This window comes from Rhinolophus ferrumequinum, chromosome 19 (genome assembly GCF_004115265.2).
Source record: "Rhinolophus ferrumequinum isolate MPI-CBG mRhiFer1 chromosome 19, mRhiFer1_v1.p, whole genome shotgun sequence".
NCBI lineage: Eukaryota > Metazoa > Chordata > Mammalia > Chiroptera > Rhinolophidae > Rhinolophus > Rhinolophus ferrumequinum.
Genome location: NC_046302.1, coordinates 11,616,260 through 11,639,789, shown reverse-complemented (window position 1 = coordinate 11,639,789; position 23,530 = coordinate 11,616,260). Strand labels below are relative to the sequence as shown.

Sequence of the window (23,530 nt, the reverse complement as noted above, 5' to 3'; positions counted from 1 at the left end):
CACATAGATGGCTGGGCAGAAACCATTACATTTCAGGAATTCCAACAGAAAGCCTGTCAATTTACACTCCCCACAACAAATGTAATATTTGGAAGAACAAGTTCAATGTTTGAACATGATTATCATCCTATTCTTGTTAATTGTATCTTCCTATTTTTAAATGGTATAAAGAGATTTTTTATACAGTTCCAGGTAGTGTTAGCTTTTTAAAATATACTATGCTGAGATAGTTAAGACAATTTGTAATCTATTTATGTGTATTAGTAAAACAACTGCTTGCATAAATGAAACGAATTTAATAAGGCAATAAACACTCTATAGAGAAAAGAGCAAGGGATTTGGGTCCAGAAACGTTACGAAATTCATTCAGTATTGAGCGTCCACTGCAGGACTGGCACAAGGCCAGGCTCAGAGGATGCAAAAATAAGCAAAGATTCCCAGCCTATGAGAAGTTCAAAGTCTAGCAGGCACACAAATGATATGTACAATAAGGGCAGATGAACTCAGTATTACGTTGAGAAGTGACTGCAAGAGGAATCATATCATGCAAATGGTACTGCATAGTCTGACTGACCAGGGCCAGCGAAGCTCTGTCCTTCACACACTTCTTGCTTGCTTGGCTGGGCTGCTGGCAAAGGCACCACCTCATTTCTAATGCTGCTCTTACAGTCCTTGATCTTTCCAGACCTTGGAGACCAAGGCTCTCAGTGCACTCTTAGTAACATCTTTCCCACTAAAGATCTTGAAACTCTATCTTTACAGCATCATATATCTTAGTGTGAGAAGGGATAGGGTGAAACACCTGACTCAGCCTACATCCTCATGCTGATCTTTTTGGCAAGCAGGCTGTCTAACGTGTCACTGTTGTTCAGCCCTCTCAGTGCCTGCTCTCATTAGGAGGCAGCATAGGCCCAGGTTGTGGGCTCTGCAGTGAGACCTGGGTTCAAACCCTGGCTCCGTTATCTTTAGCTACCGAAGGTACGTGGTTCAATTCCTGTACCTTAGTTTCCTCTCATCTGTAAAACGGGGTACCCACAACACAGGATTAGACTATTGTAATCAGATAATCCTGGTAAATGATGTAGCATATAGTATTCAGCAAACATTCTTTTTTTCTATCTCCTTGCCCTCTGCCTCTACGCTTCCCCTGATGTCCAATTCACTTCTCCGCACTCTTCAGATGGGGGCCCCTGTGTCACTTCCTCAAAGTCCTCGCTGGCCTTCTGGCATCTTATACTACTCTCACCTGGCATTTATCTCACCTGGATTCATGTCAGTCACTCTCACTAGACCGTGAGCTCCATGACAACTAAGACCAGCTCTGCTCTTGTTCACCTGTGGTCTCCCCCAGCCCTAGACTAATGCTGGGCCTGCAAAAGGAATGTGTTGAAATGACCAAATGAATGATTCTAGCACCACAGGAATGGAAATGCCTCAAGGCCCCTGCGTAGTTAGGGAGGCAAACCCAAGTGGGTGGGCTTCAGCTTCTTTCCCTTCCCAGCAGCTCAGCTTTTATCTGTTTACTTCTAGGTTATCCCCATGACTCCATTGGAAGACACTAAAATACAGTTTGAAAACTACTTGCTTTCAAAACTCTTTCCAAGAACTGAAACCTTTTACCTCAGGAATCTGTGAGACAATATGCCTAAGACACTTCCATGATGTCTATTATTGAAGAAGCAACTCAAATTGCACGTCTCTTCTATTTCCACTGAAGAGTTATATCACCCTGATATATGTATGTATATACATATTCATGTTTCCCCAAAAATAAGACTGAGTCTTATATTAATTTTTGCTCCAAAAGACGCATTAGGGCTTATGTTCAGGGAATGTCAACCTGAAAAATCATGCTAGGGCATATTCTCCGGTTAGGTCTTAGTTTTCGAACTAAGACCTAACCGGAGAATAAGCCCTAATATATATATATATATATATATATGGCAAAAAAAGGTCAAATATCCTTGTTTTGACCCATGCAGCTGAAAAGGCAGTGGGTTACAAAAGTCATATGTATTTTTTTTTTCCCATCTAACATTCTGAGGTAAAAGAGAGAATCTCAATTTAAGTTTATATATGTACCAGGGGTGTCAAACAATGTATACAAGTGGACACTTTGGTCAATGTTGCTCAAGCAGTAGTTCGCTGTAATCAGAAGTGTGGATGCTGATGGTAACCACTTTGAGCACCTCTTGTAATTGCAGAAGTCAAATGTGACTTGTCTTTATTTTTTGTTATCAGTATATATTATTATAGTTTTAATAGTTTTTTCTTTGCTTAAACTGTGTATACATTTCTGTATATATGTAAATCCATTTACCTACTGCAACTTCTCTAAGGAATTTTCGAAAGGTATTTAAAGAGGTTTTGATCTTTGGCAGAATGAAGCCCCTCCCCCTCCCCCACAAAAAATCTAACATTTTAGCGTTGCAAGATTAATTTCTGTTGATTAGTGACATCGGGGAATATCACGTTCATTGACCCATACCTAATCACTTTTCAAGTTACTAGGCTTAAAAGTTGCTAAGCACTGCACAGAGGTGTAGGATTCTAAGTAGCTCCATCCATATTGCCACGATCACCAAGGCCATTGTTTGATCAGGTATGTTTGGAAGTAAGGTTTCTTTGATAGTGTGTTCAAGATGCAGAATTTTTTTTTTGGGGGGGTAGTTAGAAAGATTTTTCAGGAAACATTCTTAGTTTTAAGGCTAAACAGTAAACAACACTCAAATAAGGATTACTTCGAAAACTTCTTATTCCTCAACCCCTATGTTCACAGAAGTGAACATATTAACTATAAACATACTAAAGAAACAAACAATGCCCCTCCCTTTCACCTGCAATTTAGCCAAATGCAACCCATCATCCGACAGATGTCCCAGGGCAGGGTAGCCCAATGCCACAGAAACGGTGATCATACTCAGGTTCTCAGACACGCAGGGAAGGATTTTTCCACTATACTTCAGAATGTATGTGTGAAGCATAGATGACTAAACTATTATTCTCAGCCTCTTCTCCACATACAGCAACTTTGTGGGTTTTTTAAAAACATGCAAATATCAACTGTGAAAGGAATTGCTTCTGCAGTGGCCGGAAGGCGAATATCTGAAGGTGCACTTACCAGCGAGGCTGAAAACACCTTGGTGTTTGAGGATAGCAGCGATTTCCTCTATTTTGTATTAAAGCATGGTTTGGGGTAGATATGTCCATATTTCTTTAAAGTAAAAAGGATATGGGCTGTGGAATTCATTAATGGTAAGACAGCAATTCTGTCATCTCCAAGGAGAAATTTCTGGCCAAGCAGAAAAGTATTCTTCTTATGAAAAGAGAGATTGTCATCAAACATAATAGAATGTCAGAGACACTGAAATGGCTTTTGATTTTTAGACTTCAATGCCAATCTATTCAACACAAAGCAAAATTACCAAAGTTTCTGCAGAAGAAGTTTGCTGTTATGTTTAAATGAGAACTTAGCAGTGGTCAGAGAGAAAGCAAAAGTCACACAGTATCTAGAGCACACCCACCATGGGGGCCCAGCTGGACTGGGGGGCCCCATCCAGTCAGGAGGTCAAATCTAAGGTGTTATTAATCCACCTGTGATAAATTCACAGAGATATGTTTGAGTACTGGCCATACCTTCATACCTGCTTTATTTTTAATGCCCTTTCCTACTAATTCTCTCTTTTGATCCCCTCAACTACTACTTTGAGAGGTAGAGAAATGGTCCTCATCTCACAGTTTAAATAGCTGAGGCCCATCAGGCAACAAGTTTGTGGCTGGACTTAAAGTCAGCTCGCCCAACTCTCCTTCTAATATACCTTTCACTAAACCACGCTGTGAGTTAGCTCTGTGAGCATGTCATGATGAAACAGTGTTTTATAGGGAAGGAGTTTTAAATTTGTGAGGAAAATCTAAGCTGTAACTCTGTCATTTACCAGCTGTGTGACCTTAGATAAGTTATCTGTCCTGTGACTCAATCACCTCAACAGGAAAATCGTACCCACAATCATTCAGAGGGAAAATGGGCCAATAAATACGAATCTACTTTCTAATATGGGAAGTGCTAGATGAATATGTTAGTATCACCATCCTGAGGAGCATATTAAAAAAACAGGTATTATTTGATGCCAATGCTAAGAATTTTTTTTAAGTGTCCTTTTCAAAGTTACAGAATAAAAACTAGGCAAAGAATGTGAATGAAAATCCATCACCACTGGGGAAAATTTTTTCTAAAGGCAAATAATAATAATAATAAAAAACAATGTCATCAGAGTATCTACTTCTAGAATAACTCAGGAATCTCATCTTTTTTTAAAAAAGTGTAGCTTCCTTAAATACTTGTTATTTTATTATTTATTTTCATACGATTATTTTATATCTGATTTTCTGCATATCAAAACCTCTAAAGGCTTGACAGTCAATATTTGAAGGAAAATTTCATCATCTAAAATTATTCACAAAAGGAAAAAAAATCAGTGAAGGAAAGCATATGAAAACAGTGAATGAGGGAGAACCATATAAATAATAGCAGAAACTGTTGTCTGTTAATAGTCTATGACATAAATGATGTGCAATGTATCCCCACAAGGCAATGGTAACTATGGCAACAAGAAGAGATGCAATGTACTCAAAGTGACTCAACAAAATACCTAATTGATCTACTAAACATATTTCATGTACATTTTCATACTGAAGTATTTTTGCCCCTTATTTAGGTAAAATTACTCACTTTAATAGCTACTTTAATTTATAAAGACATGAAAATTTCTTGTATCTCCCAATTTAAGTATAGATCAGTATAACTTTTAATAGATCAGTATATAATAGATCAGTATAACTTTTGAAAAAACAACCCAAGTGTACTGGGGTCAGCAATCACTTTCATTTTCTACTTCTCAGTAATGATTTTCAGGTCTGAAGAATTTTAGTTCAGAAATCTAACATGACAACTGTCCAATGATAGAGCTAAGAATCATTTTCATATATTCAAGACATCAAATTCTGATTCTCTGTTTAGACGTATGGTGCTTTGCATGACTATTTAAAAGTCTTTTCTCTCTGCAATAATGGAATGTCAAAATAGCAGTGCTGTCTGGGTAGAGAAACCAAGGACAATCTTTAGCTAACGGCCTTTTAAGAAAATGAATTCACTGCCTCATTCTCTCAACTGCTCCAGCATCTTGAAGTTTCCTCTTATCTAATCTTTCTGCTGTATCCTTTAGAAGAAGCCGTGAGCTTTTCTGCATTGACTGTATCCTTAGGGGTATAAATTCTAAGTTTAAAAAACCTTTACTCATAAAACAGGCATGTTCTCTTCAAGGAGAATATGTATGTATCATGGCAGTTTTTTTCCCCAAGTCCTTGGTACCTATCATAATGGCAAAAAAGCATCTCACACCATTGACCTGTTGGAGAGATGTAGGGGCTTTCTCTCCTTGATCCTGGATACATTTGAGAGGTAAATGAATCTGCTGTAGTCCAAGCTATTTCCCTTTAGCATTGAAATTGGAGACACGAAAGACAAGATTAGCAACACGCTGGGAGAAATGATGAATAAAGGAGAGAAATGCTTTACTTTGGTGTGTCCATCCCACCCACATACACCCACACAATTCTTACACATTCATAGAATCTAAGAAGGGAAATGTCCACATCCCTCAAATCTGACACTGGGAAGAAGGTGAAGTTATTAGAATTCCCTATCACTTTGCCTGAGACGATGAGCATAAATGTAAGAATCTAGGAATCCCATTTTGGTCTTGGAGAAAGACTGCTATGCAATGTTGGAACACAAAGTTGTAATTCTATCCCAGCAAAAAAGATCTGTTTCTCCACCTCTCTCTGGGTTGTCTACTCTTCCACAACTCTGAACAGTAAGTAAATGAGTCGAGGGCCCTCAGTTTGACAACTGGTGTCCGATCTCTATTCCACAACAATGTTAAGGGACCAGCTACGCATGTGGGCTAGAGTTATTTGGATAGGTAGAGCTTCATTCTGATACAACCAGAGACGGTGTCAGTGTGGAGAATAGGATGTGTCAGAGGCAGACTCTAGTTTCAGAGGGTTATTTTTGGGATACTCTGAGGAAGCTTACAGCATGGTTGCGCACATTGCAGCAGGCTTGGTGCTGTGAAATTTAGTTTTCAGAGTTGTCAGTCCCTCAAGCCTTATAACTAAAAATAAGTATCTACTTATTACAGATTTATTTTTACTCAAACTGTTTTATTCTTGCACTATTACTTTTCTCCACATTTGAATTTTCAAAATATTTTGTCAATAACACTTATAATTCTTGAAAATCCATAAACTATAAACTAAGCTTTGATTCCAGTAAGGAAACTGGCTTTCTCATTTTCAGTTCTTCTGGCACTTAACAGGAAAAGAGTTTGCATGAAAAGAAAGGTGAGGGGTATTTTTAGAAAGATATATAGAATATAGAATATATTAAATATAATATAGAATATATTAAAAACCAAGCTAAAAAAAAGCTCATGAGTTAGTTGCAGTGATGTTGCTAACCATTTTTTATATCAGAGGGATTATTCATTATGAATTTGTATAAACTGGACAAACAGTTAACCAAGTTTACTATTTGGAAGTATTGAAAAGGCTGTGTGAAAAAATTCGACGACCTGGACATTTTGCCAACAATTCATGGCTCTTGCATCACAACAATGCACCAACTAACACGGCACTGTCTATGAGGAAATTTTTAGCCAGTAAACAAATAACTGTATTGGAACACCCTCCCTACTCACCTGATCTGGCCCCCAAAGACTTCGTTCTTTACCCTAAGATAAAGGAAATATTGAAAGGAAGAAGTTTGATAACATTCAGGACATCAAGGGTAATACGATAACAGCTGATTGGCCAGTCCAGAAAAAGAGTTCCAAAATTGCTTTGAAGGATAGACTAGCTGCTGGCGTCAGTGCATAGCTTCCCAAGGGGAGTATTTCGAAGGTGACTGTAGTAATATTAAGCAATGAGGTATGTAGCACTGTTTCTAGGATAAGCTTGTGAACATAATTGTCAGACCTTGTATATAAAGTGCACACTTTTTGATCCAACAATTTCACTTTCAGATATTAATACTATAGAAGTAGTCCCACAAATGCCCACATACAATTGTACAAGTATTTAGTGTGTCTTTGTTTTAAATATAAAGGCTGAAAACAATAACATTAATGACTGAGCATTTGATTAAACCCATTATGATAGAATCACCCAGTGAAATTCTTTGTGGCTGTTAAGCAAGAATATTATGGAGTAGCTTTAGTAGAACAACCCTCCTATAAAGAAAGACAACAAAAGCGTGCCCAGAAGTGATTCTGATACTGGTATTATAAGGCCCAGGATTGATAACTGTGACTAACGTGTTTAAGAAATTAGATGGCAAAATAGAGAATTTTACTCAGGACCTAAGTTCTAATTCTAAAAAATCATGTATATAGAAATGCCAGAACTGAAATATACTAAGAACTAATTAAAAATTCACTGGATGAATGTAATAGCAATTTGGAGACAACTGAAGAGAGCAGAAGTGATCCTGAAGAAATGTCAGTAGGAAAAAAAAAAATCCAAACTAAAGCATGTAGTTCAAAACTGAAGGAAATATAGAAAATAGTATATAAGACATATGAATAAGAAAACAATCTAATATATTTGTAGGTGGAGTCTCAAAAGAGAAGAAGAGAGAGAATGGAGCATAAGTAATATTTGAAGAGATAATGGTCCAGAAATGTTTCAAAGTAAATAACAACATATACTTATAGACTTAAGAAGCACTATGAATTCCCAAAGACAAACACAGAGAGATCTACATTAGGCACTTCATAATTAATCTGCTGAAAATCGCAGACAACGGAAAAATCTTACAAGCAGCCAGAGAAAAATAAGATACATACTCCAAGACATAGTTCCTTCAAAGGACACTAAATAAAGCTATAGCTGACCTCTGAAGGTAAACCGTGACGGGGGTCAGAAGACAAGAACACGTCATCTTTAAAACCCAAAATAAATTTAACTGTAAATCCAGAGTTCCATAACCAGCTTTTGAAAATATTCTTCAAAAGTTCAGGTTAAACGATAAAATTTCTGGACAAAGAAAAACTTTTTAAAACACATAGTTAGAAGACACCCTAAAAGAAATATAAAAAGGAGCCTTTAAGATAGAGGAAAAATGATCCTACACAAAGATGTATACTAGCTATAATATCTACTAAAAGAATATTAAAAATGCATAACTGATAAGCAAATATAGGGAAAATAGTAAAATAAAAAAATTCTTCAGTAATAAAAATAAAGCAAGAAATATAAAAGGGAACACAAAAATTTTGAGAAAAATAGAAAACGATTATTGAAATGATAGTTATAAATTCAACTTATCAGAAATAGCATTACATATAAATGTATTAAATACTCTAATTAAAAGTCTGCCATCATAACATTGAATATCAAAGTGAATATCATATGCCAATTACAAGAGACATACTGAAATATAAGGACAGTGATGATCACTTTGATTTATGATGAACAATTGGGGAAAGGAAGCCTTTTTAAACAAATGGTGCTGTATTAACTGAATAGTCACAGAAAAAGGTGAATCTTGACCCCTATGCTTTACCATGTATAAAAAATAATTTCCAGGTACACTGTAGATCTAAATGTGAAAGAAAAAACAATAAATATTCTTGAATTAAAAAAACAAAAACAGAACAAAACAGCAGAGTATCTTAATGAATATTCAATAAGCAAAGATTTTTAAACAGGACACTAAAAGTGCTAACCAAAATAGAAAGGATTGATGGACTATATTAAAATTTGGAATTTCTATTCATCACAAGTCACATTAAGAAAGTGAAAAGGCAAATCATAGACTGGAGAAGATATCTGTAATACATCTATCTAACAACAGATTCATTTACAGATACAAAGAACTCCAAATCAGTAAGAAAATGATAACCTAAGACAAATGGTAAATATACTTCACAAAAGAGAATATTCAAATAACAATAAACATGAAATGTGTTCAAGCTCATTAGGCTTTAGGGAAATGCAAAATTAAAAGCTTAAGTAAATACTACTGTAAACCCAAAGAATGCCTAAAACCAGAGATTGATAAAAATTAACTGTTGGCAAGGATTTAGAGTACCTGCCATTTCCAAAACATGCTGGGAGGAATGTACTGGTACAACCACTTTGTAAAAATACTTGACACTGACTCCTGAAGTTGAAATTATACAAACCCAATTACTCAGAAATTCCACTCTTAGGTATATACCCTACAGGAATGCATACACATATCCATACACAAATACACAAATCATATACTAGAATATTCCTAGTGGCTCCATTGGTAAGAGGGCAAAACTGAAAACAACATTAAAAATGGATAAATTGTGGAATCACCATAAAATTGTATAATATGTAACGATGAGAATAAGGAAACCATGATTTAGACAGATCTCACAAACATAATGTTAGCAAAACAAGTCAGACAGAAAAGGGTGCATACTATATGATTTCATTTATAAAATGTTCAGAACAGGGACAAAGTAATTGATAGTGACAGAAATCAGAAGAGCAATTATCCTGGCAGGAGGTGGTAATTGGATGGCATGGGTGGGCTTCCAGTCAGCTTCTATTTTTTGACCCAAGTGGTGATTAAATGGGTGTGATCTCTTGTGTCCTTGGCTACAATTTTTACTTAAAAAAGAAAGAAAAGAAGAGCAGGTGTTTATGCACTGACTTAGAAAAGTAACCATGATATCTCAGCAAGTGGAAAACAAGTGAATTGTAAATCACCAAATATAATTTGATTCTATACTGGTAAAGAAAACAAAAAGGTGAATTATATCCAAAAGAAATCTATGAAGGGTTTATTAACAATGTTTATCTCTTGCATTTCTTTGCTTTATAAATCTTTGGATTTTTAAGGAAGTGATCATTAGTTACACATTTGAGTCCAAAACTTTATCAATAGTAAAAAAGAAGTAGTTTTCTAGTTGAACATTCCACAGTACCAAAGGTTGTTTCCTGGGTGACACAGTGTGGTTACCGTGACAGCAAGATCTGTCTGTGGCACCAAATAACTGAATTTTAGCTGCTCTGGGTCTAGAGTTCTCAATGGGGCATGAGGGCAGATCACTTAGATGAGCAGGTCCTTTATACTTAAAGGAAATGCACTTTCATTAGCCTCACTCAATTGGTGTTCAAAGGAGTAGATTTTGTGCAAGTCTCTGTGGAACACTCATTAAGCAAAGATAAAACCCTGAAAGGCCACTGTGCAGGTGCCCAACTCAGTGCCAGAAAAAGGACCTGTTATTCGCCAAACATTTCAACTCTATGTCCATGCGTTATTTACTTAACAAAAGACACAAAGGATAATTACCATTTCCATGTCTTAGGTGTGGCACTCAATAAGCTTACCTGCAAACCTTGAGATTAGTAAGACCAACTCCAACTTACTTCTGCCAATTTTAGTACCAAACAGCCTTTTAGATAATCATATTTTCCTCAACCATTTATATGATTATAAACTAAAAGACACTGTTATCCATTCTTATTTTCATTCATGATTATGGGAAAGGAAAAAATGTTGAATCTCTAAGAAGTATACTGGAAAATAATGGGTAGTCTTTAAAATATTTTTTATTATATCTGTCAAGCATATCTACTTTGAATAAAATGACTTAGACAATAAAGATGTTTCCAAGTAACCATTGAGAATATGCCCAAGGTAGGAAAAACAGACGCTGCCTGGGTTTGTATACACAAACTCTAAAAATCAAAAGTATACTATTTCCCCTAATAGGAGAAATGGAGAACAAATCTTAGCTCATTTTCCTTAAAACAAAAAACAAAAAAAAAGAACTAATGGATTACGGTGTTTGTTCAAATCTATGGCCAGACCAAACAACAAACAAACAAATAAACAAAGGTAAAGGTTTAGAAATTATGCTCAGGTTGGTAAGCTTACACAAAATAAAAATAAAATATTAAATAATCATTTAATATCACAGTAGTAACATATTTATTCTCATTAGTTTGTCTCAACCAGGTTAGAACTAGAGAGAACGAGCTTAATTATAATAAGGAGGATTAGTCCAATATAAGGAAGACCCACTCTGTGTGACAAAAGGCTAGAATAGAAAGCAGGTGCTAAATAAATCCTGTCAATTTTCAGGGACTAGAATGGATCCCTGAAGGCATTTTCTCCACAAGAGAGCATCGTGGGCCCCCATCAGGTAGCTGTGTGCTCTGCATCAGTCAGGGCGTTTCCCTGCAGGTTGCTGTGTCATTATTGCCTCGCATCTGTATACACAGACCTTCGCGGCGAGGAAATCGAAATGTTTAAATTAAAGAGCACAGTAAATACATGAATAGACACATGTATGGTTATAAACTTTTTATAAAGGATGCAGAAAAGAACAAATGCATGCTAACCCAGTTAAGAGATTTTATCTTTCACATTATGCAAATGTATTTTGCTAGTGATATTTTCTATTTTTATAAGGATGATCCTCATTACTACTTTTACTATGTGAACTACAAAAATCGTGTATCAGATTTTAACAGGAACATATATATAATTACTCTGTGGAGATATTTTCTAAAGTGTCAAAATATGAATGAACACACTGACACATTTTAAGGACTCCGTATACCATTCCAAAACATGTTGTTTACAGAATGAAGGCTTGGTAAACTGGATTAGAACATTTGTTTGGGGCAGTTTCTAAAATATCAGCTATTTATTTTATTTTATGTAAAGTAGTGTTCAGATCTAGTTATACCACACAGAAATTCTTCTGGTTAGGGAGACATATAGATGCACAATCAAACCGAAGCAACTTAACTGCCCTCCATTTTCTGAGAAAAGATTCTTCCTTTGTGGTTGAGTTTTTCCAACAACACAAGCTGAGCTTGAGCTTTGCCTGAAATGAGCAGGTTAGCTTTGCTCATAGAAGTCACAGCCCTTGTTAGTTCAATGACTGCCAAGCACATTCTTTTTCTCTTAAGAAAAGCAGTGTACAATTGTATTAGAGATAAAGTGCAGTGCTACCAAATTAGGCTAACTTGTTGCACTTTTGGCCAAGTCAGCAGAAAACTCACTAATTTTCTTTTTCTCTAGAAGATAAACAGATCTCCTACCATGTTTTGGCAGATACAGACATATGGAACTACTACGGCTAAACATGTAAGGATACTAATCTCAAATTGTTTTTATCTGACCAAATAAGAATTGTTGCACTCAATTAACACAATGAAGGGAAAATTTATTCCTTAGCTTGCTACAATACAATCTCAAAATTATAGATGAGATTTTTGTCTATATTGAGCCTTAATTGTAAAGAAACATAATTAAATGAAAACATGCAGTTCTTTTTCCTATACTCTAATAATCCCTCAGCTTCTAATAATTAAACTTTTTTCCCAATAACCTTCTTGCACGTCTTACTAATGAGGTACATTTCCCAGTCCCCCAATATACAAAACTGCAATGAGACACCTCTGTGTTCCCTGCCTACCCTCTGTCAATGGCAGAAAGAGATTGCACCATTGAGACTTTTACTTTTATAGATTTAGATTTGTCTTACCATGAGTGAGGACCATAGTGATTACAGAGTCTAGACCTCTCACTTTAAAAATGAGAAAATTAAGACTTAGAGTAGTGAAGTGACAGAACTTATTATTCATAGGGTAGGGACTAGAACACAAATCTCTCGACTTCTAGGCAGGTTCCTTCCGCTCTTCACTAACTAGAATGGTAAAACCAACCAATCGAACAAGACATTTCTTCACAACAAAAACCATAGTCTGTGTTTTTGCTAGTGTTTTTGTTTTTACCTCTGAAGAGATTATCCAAGTCAATATCTTCTTTTCCTTTGATTTTCAAACACTTTGCCTGCTGTACCAGTCTGGGCAAAGAACAGAAATAAAATGTAGATTCATTATCCTGTGAGGTAGGGAGAAATCATGACAGCAGCACACATTTAAATAGAAACCAAAGGGTAATCAATAGTGAATTAGCACGGGATTTTTCGGCACAGAGTCTTGTCAAAATATTATTTCAATTTAAAGTAAGAAAAAAACTACACTTTTGTTCAGAAACTCTAACTTTGAAATCTAAAACTTAAAAGCCCTCCTCCCCATTCTATTATACCAAAAATGTTTCTAAAACTCTCTGGAGAATAATCTCTTCGGATTCTGAGGAGAGCTATTAGGGACAGTAGGTGGCTAAATAATAATTGCTACTGATGATTTTAGCATTTATCGTAATCAAAAGATTATATACATTATGCTCAAACAACTGTATAAAGTAATTTAGTTATATTGTTGGATGTCAAGGAATTAATTAACGTTTAAATGCTCCAGTATGCAGTAAGGACTAATTTTGTAACTCATTCATCATAGCACTTTATTGAAACTTGATGCTCATAGTTTGTAATAAATATGGTAGTTTCTAAAATGAAACTTTTCCAGTGCTGCTAATTACCTAGTAGTTAATTTTAGGTAGACAGAACTTGAGATAGTTGATTAATTTATCTGTAATATTTATGACTTTAATGAAAATTGTAACACCTTACTTTGCAAATATATTTTCTGCTTGCACTTGGACAGACTCTCACATTTTATCTTCATGGACAAGCCTTTGAGTTAGGCATGCAAGCACTGTTTCAATTTATGATTTAGATGAGGAAACTGATTCAGTTACTAAAACCTCACATAGAAATCTAAGTGACTTGTACATAATTTGAGGTAACTTCACATGTTCTATAAACATGTATGTCATGGTAAAAACGCATTCGATTTATCAGTTAGATTTTTTTTTTAACCATTAAGACTATTTTCTTTTTTCCATCAAAAATGCCCAAAAAATTGTGAAAGAGTTTCTATTGAAATCGTATCTTTGGACCTTAAAAGAAGTTCCTATGTAGCAACTGTACAGCCTAACTCTAGGTAGTTAATCAGCTGTGGGTTAATGCGGAGACCAGTACACTCAGAGTGGAAAACCCTGGCTCCATGTCCTTGCACCTGGTGTGCTAGGTCTGTGACCCCGAGTGTAGATTTAAACTCTGGTGGTCTCAGCTCCCCAGTCTGCAAAACGGAGACTGTACTTGCCTCCCAGGGTGTGTTCTGAACAAGCAGTGAAACAATATGTTATAAAATAGTCTACACTCTCTTACGCATCATCGACATACATAAAATATGTGGAATGTTTACATTAATTCAATATGTATAATTTTCATTATATTCTATATAGCACCAGGATTTACTCACATTCTTGTAGGAAAGAATATAAACTATAGAAAAAGGGCTTAAACTTAAACAGTGAGTATCTGGTGGAGAGAGCTACTAGTCGACATGGGATGCTGGAGGCACAAAGTGTGCACATCGTAGTAGTTTTACAAAAACTAAGGTGGAAAAAATTTTAGCTCTGCGTACACATTTTTGGGAAACCTTGGGAATTTCCCCCCCAAACTTTAAAAATTTTATGAAACTGAGTTTAATTTCAAATCATCTCAAAGCATCCACCTGCAATATATGCTGATAAAGATCTCAGTTTTAATTTACAAAATTAAAAAAATAGAAGCTAGAGTGCCTTATATAACTTTGATGGGGACTTTTAAAAACAATTTAAAAATAAATCAAATAAATTTATTGAGTGGCTTTAAAAAAGAAATACCAGGCATTGCAATTAATCAATCACAGATATATCTTGGTATAATTCCTGCTTTCAAAATTATTACCTTACTAGGGAGATACACGAAGCCAAACAAATCCTGTAAACAGTTCAGATTCAGTTACATTTCCTGAGTGAGGTAGGTAACTTCCAAGGACTCCCAGATTCTTGATTTCATTTAACCTCATTTTATTCTCACAAAAACTCTATGATGTTGGTATAGGACCCTTGTTATAAGTTTTATAAGTTAAAAAATTAAGACTCAGAGACGTGAAACCACTTGCCCATCTCAGGCACACAGTGAGACGATGGCGGAGTCAGGACACAAACTCAAGCCTTCAGACTCCAAATCCAGGTTTCTTTCTACTCTACACATCACCTTGTAGGGTTTACTGAGCATTTACAGAGGGCTTCACAGAGATGTCACAGGCAGAGCAAAAGCAAAGGACAGGTAATATTAATAACGCTGCTGGCAGCCGGCAGGAGGACGTGGCTTGGCGCCGGGCCACGTTGCCCAGGTTGCTCTGCAGAGGACACAGCCAGGTCTCGTCCTGAAAGAATGGGGATGGGGATGATGAATGGGTTTGTAAAGGTTTAGGGCATTAGGCTGGAACAGAATGGGCATAAGCAAACTGCGAGGGAGAAGTGTTCTGGGAACAGGAATAAGCACATCAACTTACTTGGCTGAAGCATCTGAACTGTGTAAGGAAAGGAAGGATCAAAAATGAGGGTGAAAGAATAAGCTGGAGCCAAGATGTGGGGAGCCTTGCATTCTGTTCTCAAGTGTTTGGACTTTATCTTGATGGCAGCGGCAAAAGCCCCTGAAGTGTTGCATCTTGAAAGCACCTATTGCATATAGTCAGTTGAAATGTTTGGGTCAGTAAGGTGCCAGACATTCATATTTGTTTGTATTTCAGCTAGAAATGTAATACCATTGAAATCTGCAGGTATTACTATTTCATCAATAATTCTTGAAGCCTGACCCATACCTTTTATATGGTCATTAGAGCTCCAGGCGCACGAAATTATCTTCAAAATTTTTTATTAATAATATTGCTGTTGTTGCAACAATTGTCAAACTGCCTGTCTGTCTGTCCTGATTCATTCTGTAGAGGGGTGTACATGATTTAGAGGACTACTGCTTCGGCTGGTGAGACCTGACAGCCTCATCCAACAATCTCGGCTACCCATTGTTTTTCCTCTGCCTTTTCCTTAGGATTTTGCTACTTTCGGTTTTAAAAAGCGACTTCATGTTCCCTGGCCCTCTTTCTATGCTTCCACTATTTTAACAAGGCAAATTGGCGCTATTATTCCTGTGTTCAGTAAATGCTAGGTCCTGAATTAGATGCCTAACATGAGGGAGGTAATACGAATCTTATGGTTATATATCAAAAAAGACAGGTTAGTAGCTTGCCCACAGTCACACAGTAAGCAGTAGAGTCAAAGAAAACAAGCCAGAATTTGAATTTAATTCAGGTCAGTCTAAACATAGCTAGACACCATCTAGAATAGGAGTTGGAAAACTATAGTCCACAAGTCAAATCCTGCTCATTGCCTGTTTTTGTAAACGAAGTTTTACTAGAACACAGTTCTACTCGTTTTACTTGTTTACTTACTGCCAATGACTGTTTCACACTACAGTGCTCAGGCTGAGTAACTGTAGCAGAGATCTTATAGCTGTCACAGTCTAAACTGCTTACTACACGGCCCTTTACTGAACAAGATTGCTGACTTCTAAAAGGAAAGGATAGGGTCCCTAGGCCAAAAATGCACATACCACATGTGACTGTTTTACATTGCTATTTTTCCCCAAAATTGCCTTAATAAGTGTATTTAGTTATAACTTATAATAGGGCTTGAAAGGCAATATTGGCTTCTGACTGCCATTTATTTTTAGACAAATTCTCCAAGTCCAGTCAACATTGCTTTGAGATTTTCCTACATGTAGGCATTGCATTCAGCCAAGATGGTGTCTGCCACCAAGTGACTTATAATCCAACAGACGATTCAAGTTAAAGGCTGGAGAGATTAGAAAAAGCTTTCAGGAGAAGATGAGTTTGAACTAAACTTCAAAACAAATTTTACTAAGGGGAGTATAAAGCGGACGTGGCAAAAGCACAGACATGTTGAGAGTAGGGCATGAGAAGAGATAGTAACGGGATGTGGTGTGTGATGAGGTGAGATGTTCATGCTGGTATCAAATCATGAGGACTGCAAGAGCTTCCTCCCGATGTATGTACGTATACTTGTGTGTATATATATTTGTATATGTGAACTGATTTATAGTAAAGCAAAAGGGATCACGGACCTGTAAGATTCTATCAATCTAAAGAAGGACTGACACTTGCTGCAACAATGTGTTTAGTTTGTAAATAAAAAGAACTTCAACTTTTAAAAACACTGTATTATAAAGCATCAATAAATAATATACATACGAAGATGTTTATTACAGCATTATTTATAACAAACAATCTGAATACCCGTCAATAGGGAAATGTGTGGAATAAGTTAAGGTATGTCCACACTATGGAATATGATATAGTTATTAAAAATAATGCATGGAATGTATTTGTGTTGATATGGCAAATTATCCATGACATATTTTTAAATAAATAAAACATATATATATATATTTTTAGCTAATATGTTTTATCATCAGACTTTCTTTGAGCTAGCAAACAATGACTTCACATGGCTGTCCAAAAAGGGATGAGGCAAATTTCTTCTTTCTTTGTGGTTAGACTTAGGTGTCTAAGTCTTTGCAACATTTCCCTATAAAAATCCAAGACCAGATTATTTTTCTTCTGGTCATAAATGCTGATTTCTTTACAGGTGCCTTGTTCAGTCCAACATTATAAACTTGGGATAAGATATGTGTGTATTTTATTAAAACCTCAGCATTTAATGTCCGGGTCCTTTAACCTTTCATGTTAAGCTTTCGCTCCCATGTTAACCTTTCAGGAATGCGGCATCTTTCCCCATATTCAACTTGGTTATATCATAATCTATCCATAGTGGTATAAGCTAAACTTCAAAGAAACTAATAAAAAGTTAATGTAAGTTTTTTTTTTTTAAAAAAAAAGAGTGAATGTATATCTGCATATCTGTATAAACAGAAAAATTGTAGAAGAGAACATGACAAACTAATCACACGTAACCTTAGGACACAGCATCAAAGTTGAGGAGTGGGGAGTGAGAAATTATTTTTAAAAACTTCTATATTACCTGAATTATTGCACTGGGAATTTTTCATATTTTTATAAGCCTATAACTTATGCTGTTTAATAGGAGAAATTTGGGGTATTATTAATGTTTTTAATTTTTTTCTTTATACTAGTGTATATTTTCTAGTTTTTCTATACCACACAAGCATTGCTTTAGGTATGGGAAAATGTCCCAGCTTTACTATTTAAATGTTAAATGTCCCAACTTTACTATTTACAACAAATGGGAAATATTTTAAAGCCAGATTAAGTACATAGGTGAGAAAAAATGTCCCTGGTGTTTGGGCAACGAAATTTTGTTTTTCTGTGGTGCAGGAACACTAGCATTTCCTTTATGCAAGGAACCACGAACATTCTAGCACACACTGTTCTACAGCATTTAATTACTAAGAGCCTGGGCCAAGGCAGGATTCCAGAATTCCAGAGATTCACAGTAAATTATAAAATGCCTTATGAGAATCAGCTCAGAAAAGTATTTTTTAAAGATCTTTTTAAGGCATATATTGGTTATTTTACACATTTCACCCAAACTGTAACTTTGTTTAGGAAATACAGACGATAATGAATGTGCCAAAGTAACCAAGGCGTTTGGACTCCAGTGAGGGCTGAGTCCTTTTATCTCAGTTTCTGTCTGCGCTCCTGGGCTGATCTTGACATGACTCATTTCATTTTTAATTTGAAAAATATTCAACAGAACACTTCTTTTCCCTTAATGGTTTGGATCTGCTTAGGCCTCTGGGACATTAAGATAGGTAATTGCTGAAAGTATTTTGAATATTACCCTTTCAACCTTTTACTTTGTTCATGGCACTTATCACAATCTGTGACTTTCTCTTCATTTATGGTTTACTTTTGTTTTACTCTTCCATCTCCTCTATCTGAAACTATGCTCGCTGTAGGAATGGCATTATTTTGTTCACCTCCATCTCCCCAGTATCTAACACACTACTTGGCAATATTGAAATCTCCACACATATTTGCTGAATGAATGAATGAATGAATGAATGAAGGTTGATTCAATGAGTGAATCAACAGGCCCACTGCCAAATCTGCAAAAACTAGAAACATCCTGCTCAAGTACAAATCCTCATCCTGCCAACTTACTATCTTGGGGTGACTTTCTTATCACTGAGTGAAAGCTTAATAAGGACAGAGATTTTAATCTGTCTTGTTCACTGTTGTATCACTAGGGTTCAGAATAGTACCATTTTAAGTATTTGTTAAATGGGCAAATGTTGAATGAATGAATATGTCCAATTTCAGGACCTGGCTATGGTCAGGATCCTGAATTTAGCAAGGTAAATACCATTCAGGTATTCACATGCCATAAACCAATCTGTTCTGAGGGAATCTTAATTTTGAGGTAGGAGGAGGTAGGGAATAACGAGCGGAGCAATGATTTGGAAGTCAGAGGGCTTGATGTTGCAAACGACAGTGTCAGTAAGGGAAATAAATTCTTTGGCTTTGATATCCTTATTTTTATGTTGAAGAAGTTGGATTAGATAATGTTTTGAGTCCTTTCCCATTGTTAAGCTCCAGGATTGTCACACCTGGCTAGAGGTTTCTCAGGGTCCCACTGGGAGTGTGGTGTGGGAGGGAGCTTGTCTGGATGGCCTGCAGGTTTGCTGTCCAGCCACAATAACTACAGGCTCAGAAGGAGTCTGGGTGTCTTGGTGCTTTGACCACTGCTCAACTGATTAAGGGGTCTAATGTAGTTCCAGATGCCAAGTAACGTTTCAGACGACATAAATAAAGGTCTAAATTTCCATGTTTGGTACAAAGATGTGTGGTGTATATACACAACTAGAATATGGAACTATTATTTCAATAGCCTCTACTATATGCCAGGTCCAATCATATAGCTGTATCTATACCTATCTTATATCTGTATTTATCTACATCTATACACCTATATTCAAAATCAAAGTCTCAGAAGAAACTGAGATTCTAAGAGGAAAACTAATGCACACACACACACGTGTGTGTGTATACACATACATGTATGGTGTGATCACAAAATACAGTGAATGCTGCTGCCGAGTGCCATCCAACAAAAAGGCAGGGATCTTCAATATGGGAAGTGGCGCGTTGGACCTTAAAACCAGTGTGTGACAAGTTTCACCTTGTTTGGTATAGTCAGTCAGGTGTGAGCTATGGTTGAGAAAAAGTATGCTTGAAAGTGTGCCATAAATCATCCTCCATCATGACAGCACTCCATGTCATAGATCACTTCTGGTATATGGCAATTTTTGTTAAATAAAAACATTATGGTGTGTCCTCATTCACCTTTTTCACGGGATCTGGCACCATGCGACTTCTGGCTTTTACCCAAAGTCAAACTGACCATGAAAGGTAAACATTTTGAATCGATTCAGGACATTGAGGTAGCCATGACAGTGCAACTAGACACTCATGAAATAGGACTTCCCGAACTGCTACAGAAAGTGGCAAGAACGATGGGATAAGTGTGTTTGAAGTGAGCGTATTTTGAGGAGAATTAATAGCAATGTGCCTTTTCCTGTAATAATTTTTTTTTTACTTAAACATTCACTGTATGTTTTGATCATACCTCGTATCTATGCATATATATGTATATATAAATCAATCAGCTTAGATTTGCTAAGATCTATAATGTAAACCATAATGAAGAGAAAAACAAAAGTATAATTAAAATTGGTTCTTACCCTTTAGCAGCCTCCAATCTTTTTGAGAAAATAAGGCACACACACAAAGCAAGTATTAAAAAGACACACACATATAAGCTACAAATGTATGGTATAGACCAAAAGCACCACTAGTGCTAAGAACAAGGGAAGGGACTATCTCTTATTTGATTCAAATCCCAGGGCCTAGCACCGTCCCTGGCACATAGTGGTTGCTCAAAATCTATTTCATTTGGAGAGTGCCTACTAAGTATCTGGCATCATATTAGGTGTTGGGAATACAGAGACATATAAAACACAATTTCTATCCTCAAGAAGCTCATATGGGTTGGAGCTGCTATAGAAAACTTCAAGACAGAGATGGGCCTTGGGGAAGGGAGAAGATTCAGGCATGAATAAATTAGGTAAGGAGAACAGGAACAAAGGCACCAGAGCAGAAATAAAAAAATATTGTTTGATGACAGGGAGTGTGTGGGATAGTGGGTAGACTTCAAATTTCCAAAGCAGAGAATTTATGTGTGAAGGAGAAAGAGAAAAGGCTGATGGATTAAAGAAAATCTATTTAATAACTTAGTTAATATGTGGAACAACCAACTCACACTATTTCCGTTCTGCAAATGGACCTCATAGAAGGTATTTACATTATTGCTAACTTGAGTAGTGGAAATAAACAAGTTGGCTCGTGGCAATGCAATTTATTATGAAGATCATTAAGGAACTACTCCACTACATGCCTTTTTCTCTGATTATCATAATTTTCCCCAGACTATTTTATCATTGATACAAGCCTTAGGGAAGTGCATAAAATTTATAATATGGCAGGCATTAGGAAAAACAAAGTGAGCTTTATTAGGCATTTTCTTAGATTTTCTTAATAGTAGTGATTGAATATGACAGGTATTTTAACTAACGGTGGTTTACCAATTGTGTGAATTAGAATATATTAGACAGAAGTAGAAATTGGCCTAAATATAATCCCAGCTAGGTATTTTCAAAGTCTTGTCTTTCTTGTTTTTTTCAAAAGAAAGCTTGTCTTTCTTTTGCTAGCTTAACATAGTTGAAACATGTACAGCATTTGGAGTCAGGTAGTTCTGGATTCAAATCCCAAGTTTTCTACTGATTACCTGTGTGATCTTGCAACTTTGCCTAACCTCTCTGAACCTTCGGGTGCTTACATTATAAAATCAGAATCAGAATACTTATCACACATAGGGTAGTTGTGATATTGAAATACAATTAACAAGATGATATATATATATATATATATATATATATATATATAGAGAGAGAGAGAGAGAGAGAGAGAGAGAGAGAGAGAGAGAGAGATAGTTTAGCACAATGCTTTATAGCCCAAAATATGTGATATTAATATCAGTTATTATTTTTGGTGTTACAATTATTAGTTTATTGAGCTAGAATATTCTGGATTTCATCAAAAAAAATCTATGTTTGGGTGCCAGATCAGCTGCCAGTAAGGATCTCTACTTTGCCAACTGTAACTGGCAATACTATGATGCTAATAATGTCTGCTTTGCCTAAACTACCAAGATTATGGAAAGCTCCAAAGGTAATGTATGTGAAAACTATAAACTGTTAAACAAATTAAGGGTTTGTATCCCCCTAGAGTACATACCCAAATGAAAGACACCCAAGTATAAGGTCATTTGACTCCCTATCCTGCACCGAGAATATACTACTACTCTATTAGCACAAGGAAAAATGAATATATTTATATATATACATATGGAGAGAGGGAGAGAGAGAGAGTTTTTTAGTAGGGATGACCTATTTTGAATCTGACTCTTTAAAGTTGTATTAACATATAATCTTACTTCTATGAAGGTGAATTTTGTAAACATCTAGTAGTATATAATCCACTCAAACTTAAAACTTGACCCTCTACTAAGAATGTGAACATCAGTAGACTATTTCCACTACTAAATCATGGATACTAAATATTTATTAGTAATGCCCTCTCCAAAGATTAACATGAGAACAAATTGTACTTTTTAAAAATAAACACAAAACCAGGATGTAGTTAAGGAAAAGACAAAATTCACTAAATTGCTGGGCAGCATCTAATTGATTTTGGAAGAATGTCAAGAGTTGATTTTATAATTTTCACTTGAATTGTAATAAGTCTGGAGAGTATAAGGTGACAAGTGTTGCTTATATAACAAATTACAGAAAACCTGTCCAGAGCTTAGTGACTGGTGGATGGATTGGAGGTCAGTGGAAATTATAACTCTAATTTTCACTAATTTAGCCCCCATGTTTATGCTGGGACATGAACCAAGTAAAAATTATTTCTTCTCACTATGTAGGAAAGGTGGAATTTAAATTTTCTCCTCCACCTGTATCTGATATCTTGTGACTTTAAGAGTAAAGATTTGGGTTATAGGAAAGGGAGCCTCAAGAAACTACTACAAGTAAACCGTGCAGCGGGTTAAAATATACTTTATCTGCTAACAACTAGATTACATATTATTTCTTGTTGATGTCCTTGTTCTCTTTTGACCTCACGCCAGAATTCTAGACCATGAGCAGGATGTCACGGAGATGGGGATAAGTCAAAGTGGCACTACTGCCAATACTATTTATCCAAACATTGTTGTGAAGACTGGTTAAAAATAAAAGTGGACAGGGACAGAAGGGCAAGGATGGTTTTGGTCTTGAGATTTGAAAGCAAAAGAAGGCTTAAGAATTCAAGATGCGTGTTGTGTGACCCCCTTCATCCCCTCTAAACCCAGCTCCTTGCTTAATTCTGTGCAAACATGAAATAGGAACTGACAAAATAGGATCATGTGTGATTTTTTTGCTCAATTACCAACTAACATTCTCTACTTTTTCTATCTGTAGTAATTATGCAAACGACTTCAAAATGATAAACCCGTAATAATATATTGAAAAGAGCAAATTCCTAAGAGGAGTTCAAGACAGGAGAAGCCATATATCTG

General features: G+C 36.0%; 1 protein-coding gene across 1 annotated transcript in view; it reads right to left on the bottom strand.

Moving 5' to 3' along the window:
• The window catches only part of L3MBTL4 (L3MBTL histone methyl-lysine binding protein 4), a 329,281-nt gene that overhangs the window by 94,000 nt on the left and 211,751 nt on the right, over positions 1-23,530 (bottom strand). Inside the window, exon 15 of the mRNA XM_033087485.1 lies at positions 12,850-12,920. Within this exon, the coding sequence (XP_032943376.1) occupies positions 12,850-12,920 (71 nt within the window). The remainder of the gene's footprint in view (positions 1-12,849; positions 12,921-23,530) is intronic.